Source organism: Notothenia coriiceps, unplaced genomic scaffold (assembly GCF_000735185.1).
Source record: "Notothenia coriiceps isolate Sejong01 unplaced genomic scaffold, NC01 NC01_scaffold00024466, whole genome shotgun sequence".
In the NCBI taxonomy this organism is placed as follows: Eukaryota; Metazoa; Chordata; class Actinopteri; order Perciformes; family Nototheniidae; genus Notothenia; species Notothenia coriiceps.
The window spans coordinates 1-8,485 of record NW_011357167.1 but is presented as its reverse complement, the minus strand read 5'-3'; the positions used below and the strand labels follow the sequence as shown (position 1 = coordinate 8,485).

General features: G+C 39.7%; 1 protein-coding gene across 1 annotated transcript; it reads right to left on the bottom strand.

Annotated features, from left to right (window-relative positions):
• Positions 1-609: 609 nt before the first annotated feature.
• LOC104955017 (serine/threonine-protein kinase Sgk1) lies at positions 610-8,124 on the bottom strand. The gene is made up of 13 exons (XM_010782240.1): positions 7,920-8,124; positions 7,356-7,431; positions 6,089-6,167; positions 5,954-5,994; positions 5,788-5,845; positions 5,600-5,683; positions 4,992-5,123; positions 4,791-4,903; positions 4,561-4,684; positions 4,361-4,456; positions 3,824-3,979; positions 2,608-2,697; positions 610-2,129 (listed from the first exon to the last, which is right to left on the bottom strand). Exons 1-13 carry the CDS (start codon positions 7,987-7,989, stop codon positions 1,965-1,967), a joined length of 1,284 nt encoding a protein of 427 aa, XP_010780542.1. The 5' UTR covers positions 7,990-8,124; the 3' UTR covers positions 610-1,964.
• Between the last annotated feature and the right edge of the window lie 361 nt (positions 8,125-8,485).

The window sequence follows — 8,485 nt, the reverse complement described above, 5'->3', positions numbered from 1 at the left end:
GTGTGTCGCCTTATTATTTATTTGCAGCAGGCTTGAAAATCCACTTCCAGTATGCAAATGGCTAACGTGAAGATTAAACAAGCAAAACATGAGCAATCCGTTTTAGAGAACATCCTCGCTTAAAGGTGGGGTATGTAATTTATTTCAGAAACACTTCTTGTTGTATTCTATGGAATTCTCTTAACATCCCGATAGCAATGGATATATTAAATGCTTTGACAAAAAATACATTAAAAAATGTCATCTGTGGAAGCCGTAATACTGTAAAAAGTACGACCAATCATCTGAGCCGGCCCGGCTAAAATAACTGGATGGCCTACCTGCCTGTCAGCCTTCCATCTGTGCACAAATTTATCTCGTGCCCTCATTGGTCATGTGCGCTGCGTTCGTGTGTGTTGGAGGAGGGGCTCTGTAAAGGAAGTCTGAAGGAAGGGGCAGATTTTTTCCGGTTGTGTATTTTCAAATTCTAGTTCTTATTACACATCCATGATTCTAGCAGCACTCGAGCTGGTTTCTCCAAAATTACAGACCCCACCTTTAATAACTGAATGAATATCAGATCATAAATGACAATTTACAGTGCCAAAAGAGATTAAATTATCATTATTCTTGATTTTATTGCACTTTCCACAACCTTATATGCAGCAGGCCGGTGGCTAATCACTGTTAGCTTGTAGCCACGGCTGCTACACCTAATGGATATTTCTTCAAGTTAACAAAGGACTTTTTATACTGATGATTTCTCGAAAAGGGAGCCAGAGGATTAGGGAAAATAGATATGTACATACAGTAACTATGGATCAGGCCGCCTTGGACAGGCACAAGACATTCACAGTTCTTCTCTACATAATGCTTGAATATAAAAACATTGTTCGTCCCAAGTGTTTGCAAAAAAACAGCAAATCACTTATATTTAAAGGAGTTTGATATACAGTATGTGCTATCATCGATGTGGGCCTGTTATTGCTGGTTGAACTCTGTACGCATGCTCCTGATCGTTCATAAACAGATGATATAGATTAACACAGACACTGGTTGAAAATTGAAAAGTAATTGTAAAAATAAAATATACAGCCATATACATATACCAGGAAACAGTAATAATTATTTTATAATATATGTGCTTCTTAAAATCTCTCTTGAAAGTAAATATTGGATGTGTGTTGGTATTTAAACATGGAAACCCTTTTGGTTTGCAATATAATATATGTAACTTTTTATCTTCCACACAGTACAGTAAAACGTTGATCTTCGGTTTCTGAGGACAAACAGGTCAAGACAAAAGTGTTTGAGTTGAAGCATATTTTGGTCCACTATAAAATAAAATAAAATAATAAAAAATCCAATCTGTTTTTTGTCCAAAGCAGAAATAAAAGTGTAAAGATATGAAGCGGTCTAGTCTAAAAGCTTCTGATGTTTGAAGCAAACAATGTCCACACTTTTCCTGACCTTTGTTTCCTCAAGTGCAATTGAGCATTCACATGAAAATAACAATGTAACAAAAACAAACATATAGACATGTAATGAAGGCCCTACACCTTAACGGCTTTCGCCCTGGTCCAAACAAGTGAAATGTTTTTGAATTCTTTTGATGAAGCTGGCTCTTGCCAACTCTGCTGCTGCAACCGTTTAAACTGCCTTTCGAACCTCAGGCACTTCTCTTCATGTCACCTCACCAGAAGCTGTGAGAGTGATGTTTTTTTTACCTCGTAGTGCATCCATACTTGGCACGCATGTTTCATAGTTTTGGGTGGTTGAGGCGGAAGAGTAAGGATGTAAAATGAGACTCCCCATCTGTACAATTGTCATGCACAAGATCCCTCGAAATCTTCCGCTCCTGTCCATTGTGAGCTCCGTAACGCCACCCAACCAAAGCAGGCTGCTCTGGGTGTGGACCCTGTGAACCAGAGCGTGTGTCCCATGTCTGTTGAGTTCTCGGGGAAGAAGGGCAGAGATTTTGCCGTTTACATGAAGGCTTGCCCTGACGGAGCACCATAGGAGAAGCCTGGGAAAGCTCCGGCTGCTTCCTTCACGCTGCTGGTCACCATCAGCGAGTCGTTGCACAGAGAGGCGGGGACGGGCATGTGGGTGAACTCGGGATCGAAGTGACGGAGGTCTGTGGGGCCGCTCTGTGAAACCAAGCAGGGAGGACATGATTTAGTTATAAAATAAAAAAGGTAAAATGTCAAAACAGTAATAAATGTTGCTGTTATGGATTACACTGCTGTATTTTTTTAATTGGTAGTGATGGGAAGATGGAGGCTTCCTTTTTGCAAACATATAGCAGCCCTTTAAGAATTGTTATTATTATTATTAAAATCGCTTTATTATCTGTAAAACATTCACAGTAAAGAACAAAAAAAAAAAAATTAAATATATATCTCATATGAAACACTACATTTTATTAGACAAAAGTATTAATCACAAGAGTAATTGTGTAAGTACTTGCAGCAGTATATAATGGTTGATATGTTTAAAAAAATAAATAATTCAAACAATGTCCCATAGGCCTTTAGTAAATTGTAGCCATTTTTATATGTTTTGTTGTGGTAGTGATTAATAGAATATAAAACATACAGCTGCTGAACTACACTCATCTGAACTCACCACTGAGGGGATGAATGGAGGTGTGATCTTCTTGGCCATCAGGTCGTCCCAGTTGATTGGAGAGAAGAAGGAATGGTGCTTGAGCTCAAGCTGGAGGAGACAAGACAATTTAGATAACTTGATGTTCACATTCATAATTAAGTAAAGCTAACACCCTTTTCACCCCGGTTACATTTTCCATTTGCCCTGAGAGTTAGATAGTTCTCTTTAGTCTAAGTTATCTCAGTGGGTCTCAAACGGTTTTATCACAATTTATGTAAACAAATATTTCCATGGCACACCTTTATAATTATTAAGATAAATAAAAACAGGTTTGAAATCATTCCAATGTATACTATAGGACAGTAACCAAAAAATATCCTTTAAAACTGGAGAGATTCAAAAATATGGATAAATAAATCAATGTTAACTAGGTCAAATAAGATATGAATGAACAACAAAAATAAAGTACCTTACATTTATTTGTTATTGGCTTTGGTAGGTTATTGGTTATGTTCACGTACTTATTTGGTTATTAAAATGTAAACCTATCTTTTTCAAATGGGTGTTTAGAGTTGTAACCCCTAGATCTAGTCTCTAGTAATTCTGCTCAAAGTGCTCCAAATTGAAGCATTTTACTTTTTAAGAAAATCTTCCCGGCGGGTGCATACCCCCGGACCCCCCGAGAGGATGTGATGTCCACCCCTCAATTAAAACATTTTGATACAATACTAAATACATTTGATGCCTTTTTATATAAGCTGTCACCATGTCAATACGTTTCGACCTTTATCTTTTCTACTGTACGTTTTTCAGGCTGCGCCAGGAAAGGTCTTGCCTAGGGCAGTAAATTGGTCAGAACCGGCCCTGGTGTCATCCCCACAGCACCCCCCATTTGAAACATGTTCCCACGGCTACGGATGCCAGCAAATACAATGGCGGCTTCACAAAACTTTTCAGAGTTTTACGGGGCGTGGTTTGCAATTCGCCCAGCCAATCAGAAATGGGAACATTTTTCTCCCATGAAAGTGCCTGCTCTCTAGCAGGCACTAAAAAGGGGGTGAAAAGGTTCTCATGAACTAAGTTCTAGTTCCGGATTTTTTTGGTGTGAACGCAAGAACTATCGGAAATACTCTGGGCAAAGTACTCCGGTGTGAAAGTGCCTACAGATAGAAAAAGTGGCTTCAAATAGCTTCATATGGTTTTTTAGTTATGTTAATGATGTTATGTTACTCACAAAGTCATCCTTCACTCCCAGCCTCTTGGTGCGGTCCTTCTGCAGCAGCCCCTCCAGCAGCTCCCTGCCGGAGTTAGACACGTTGGGCTTCAGCACGGGAGACTTGTGCAGGATGTTGTTGTACATCTCAGCCGTGTTCCGGCTGTAGAACGGGGGCTGGAAAGCAAAAGGGACAAGACATTAAGTTTGCTTTAATATATGAATAAGCAGTCAAGTAGAGATGGAAGAATATAGAATTTTATCTTGTATTGTAATAATAAAACACCAATATTTAGTTGATTGTGGTGAATTTACAATAGTAAATGACCTCAAATGAGTGACTTTAAAAAACAATGTCTAGCTGGAATTCATTGTAGGGAAGTAAAAAATAGAGCCTGTTATCATTCACTCACACAAAGTTGCTTGCAAAGGGGAACTTATGAGTTATGATTATTTTGGCTCACATTTATTTGGATAATCGTGACCTGAAACATTCTTATTGGCTCATGCGTACTACAGAGTTGCATTAAGAAGCATAAAGTCATAGGTTTCACTTACAAGTCCATAGAGCATCTCGTAGAGCACTGATCCCAGACACCACCAGTCCACTGTGCGGTCGTACGCCTGCTTCTGGAGAACCTCAGGAGCCAAGTACTGAAGTGGAGAGCAAAAAGGAAAAAAAGCGTTAAACCGTGATCGACAATTAGAATTTGGTGAAGTTTAGGATGCACTAAAAAGCCTAGAGATTAGTTTTGTACCTCTGGTGTCCCGCAGAAGGTTGTTGTAGTGCCGTTGTTCTCAAGGCCTTCTTTGCAGAGGCCGAAGTCTGTGAGGACGATGTGGCCCTGGGAGTCCAACAGGATGTTCTCAGGCTTCAGGTCCCTGTGAACAAGCAGAATCATTTGTTTTTAACTTCAAGGTTAGTTCAGTTCAGCATAGATTTTGTTGACAGATGTCCACTAGGGGGCGCTTTAGGATCGCTCATTACCTGTACACAATGTGCAGGGAGTGGAGGTAGCCAAGTGCACTTGCAATTTCAGCAGCATAGAACCTGGCTCTGGGCTCCAGGAAGATCCTCTCCCTCTGGAGATGGTAGAACAGCTGGAAGAGAAAACAGAAGCCTGTCAGCATCACCAAAATACTCTGATATTCTGTCCTGATTTATGGGTGTTTTGAGATTATCACTGACCTCGCCACCGTTGACGTAGTCGAGGACAAAGTACAGTTTGTCAGTAGTCTGGAAGGAGAAGTGCAGCCCCACCAGGAAGGGGTGCTTGATGTTCTTCATCAACACGCTGCGCTCTGCCATGATATGCTTTTGCTGGAAGGAAGATAAAGAAGTTGATATAATGCTGTGTTCATCACAATCAGTGTGGAAGAAACATTTGTTATAAAATCATAATTAAGTAAAAGCGCAACAGTTTTACAAATTCTCATAGAGCTTCAAGAGTGGTTATTTATCATATTATTGATATATTATTACTGAAGCTTCAATGTGTAAGCAGCATTTTAATGTGACAACTTTAGCACAATTTGACACTAGTTATGTACTGTTGAATATTTAAAATAGCAGTTTCATATTTAAATGATCTCGTTTTATTTTACAGTTCTTTATCTAAGTAACTTGTAACTTAAGCTCTTAATACATTTAGAATAATACCTTAGTATTACATTGAAATACTTCAAATCAATACAAAAAAATCTTCCCTTGTGCTTTCCACAAAATGACATATTACGTGATGAAATATATGTCTTGTTCCGTAGATTCTTTGTTCAAGATATGCTATGAATACACACCTCTTTCTTCTTCATGATGATTTTCTTCTGTAGCACTTTAACAGCGTAATAATTTGAGGACTCCTTGTGTCGAGCCAACAGAACCTGTTACAGATCAAACATTTGCGTCAGGGACCGTGGGGCAGCAGGCGGTGATAGACATCATAAAATAAGTTTCGACACATCAAAGAGAACACTGACTGACTCACCTTTCCAAAGCTTCCTTTTCCGATGATTTTGAGGTAGTCAAAATCACAAGGTTTGATCCTATTGAAGAGAAGCAAACAGAGGATTAGGATTTGTATTGACACACAGTGAGGTGTGCATGTTTTACAAAATTCTTCACATTGAAATGATATTTATAAGGCTACTTACTGAGTTTCCTCAGCCAGTGAACTTCGTGAAGTTAGGTACATCTGTAAGAGGAATAAAAAGGAGAATGGTTATAAATGCGTTGCCACATCTTGAAAAGAAAATGAGATAAATAGTCAGAAAACACTTCCTGCTTACCGAACTATCAGGAAGTTCATCTCCGTCATCCTGCTCGTTTTGATTCTCATCAATCTTCAGGAAGTTGTTAACTTCAACACTGAAAGAAACAACATAGAGTCATACATTACATTTGATATCAGCTATTGACATTTTACAATATCACTCAGTGTAAATGGTTTTCTTATTTTTTTAGATTGAATTACTCAAAATAAATGACATTATAATTTAGTTTTGCAAGTCAAACCCCCAGATCTAAGGTAGTTGGTGTGACTGAAAAGCTGAAAGAAGGCTCCCTGCTGCTGTGGTGTGAATGACAGTCTGACACTGAAAGGTCAAGCTTAGGCCACGCTCATCTGCATGCAGTCTAACCTGTCTGAGAAACACCTTAAACCCCTGACCCGACAGACAGGAGACGGCTCTGCAGGACTCAGCATTCTGTATCAGCCCTTTCATTCTAGAAGGGGACACATGTAGCCTAGTGCAAATGTTTTCATTTATTATATTTCCACAGCAGCAGACCCCACCCTGGGAGTGCGCACCTTGTATCATGTTATAACTGAATAACCGGTTTATCCTTGTCTACGGAACATAGGGGATTTGCTGGTGATTAGGCAGCAGCAGTGGAGAGGTTGTTAACAGACTCGTCATAAAGGACTATTCTTACACCTGCTGCCTCCTTGGACCCAGATTACGCTTTTCACAGGATGTCCTGCCAATATAGGGTGGATGATTGGATTGGCAAGTGCAGGCTGCCGTGATTGGGCTAATGATTGAGAAATAAATACCAGAGACAGGAACTGACCTAGGGATTCTAATTTTGCCTCAATTTAAGCCCACCTTTTCTATTTATTTCAGAAATAGGATATAAATACACCACACCATACACTCCAACTACAACAAACAAAATAACGCCTGCAGCAACAAAAGGATCCTCCAATAATTTAAGGGTTATCTGGATGAGATCATATCATGCTTTTACAGCACACTGTGTGATGTTTTTTCTGTTTCAGAGAATGCCATAATGCGAATAATATCATAGAGTTCCCTCTTAACAAACACCCATTTTTAAGAAGCCTGGGCTATGATATCAGAGGTGTAAAAAGGCAGCTCTAACTAGGTCATTTTGATGTTCTCATCCTTGCCCCGTTATTAATTTTGTATATCTTTTTCAAAACATCTAAAATATTTCAGTATAAAATAATATTTAAGGACAGCAGACCAGATTTGCGACCAATTCTAGCATATTTCCCCTCTTGTGGAACATATTTTGAATGGGAATACTCACTGTTGGCAGATATGTGGGGTAGACACCAGCTTCTGGATGAAGTCATTCAACCCCATTTTTCTCTCCTTGATGAAGGCTACACAGGAAAACAGAAGGGAAACACTTGATGTCAGTATCACACATCACACAAGATTTAAATGTTATTTCCATTAGAGAAAAAAAAAAAAAAAGTGTTGAGATTTAATCCTCTATTTCTGCAGTTCCAAATACCCTGTTACGGGGTAGATCTGCGTGCTGGTCATGGACCTCTAATGCTGCGGGCTTATAGGTTATGCAACCACTTCAGGTCACTCATCCGGACACCAATAGTGACTGCCAACAAAGCATTTTCCATCCTTGATTCTAAATACAACGCATATAGTGCGTTTTGATATTTTAAGAAAGATTTATTGTGAACTTCCAATTACATTTGTACCTTAAAGTCAAACAAAAATGCTCTTCGCTATTAGGTGACAGCCATATGGCTCACAAATGAACACACATATGAATACATACTCTTAGTTCGCGTCTCATATCAATACATGATAAGCTTCAGTGATGGATTGTCATATTGTTGTTGCTCACCGGTGAGAACAGTAACAATCCCCCTCATTTTGCAGTAAGTTAGATCACATCCAGCTTCAGTCACCGCCATGATTGTGATGATATAGAAATATCCAATACAAAGAATAAAAACAGACAGTAGTATTTCCTGTAAGGTCCCTTAGTCGTCAGTTATCACAGTGTCACAACCTCTAAAAACGGACAATCCGCGCGCTCCACTCTCAACTGACGCTGCCCACACTGCGAGCCAGCCACTTTATATATACGGAGCACGTGGTACTTTTCCGAGGTTACGCCCCCTCTCCTTTTTCTACGTCAACAGCGTAACCACGGCAACTGGGTGACATCACGGGATTCCGCTGCAGCCATACTGTGCCTGCAGGAGATGACGAGAGGAGCTCACTGCAGAGGAGGTGAGAGACTGCACTCCCACCTCCTCCTCTTCATCTCTCAATGGAAACCTCCCACTGACTGTAAGCACCCAAACAAAAGAGATTAAGCCATTTTAACGAATAACTTCAAACATGCGAGCAAGAGCTGCATGTTATTGCTCTTGTGAACAGTGGCGGTTCTAGACCAATTTGACT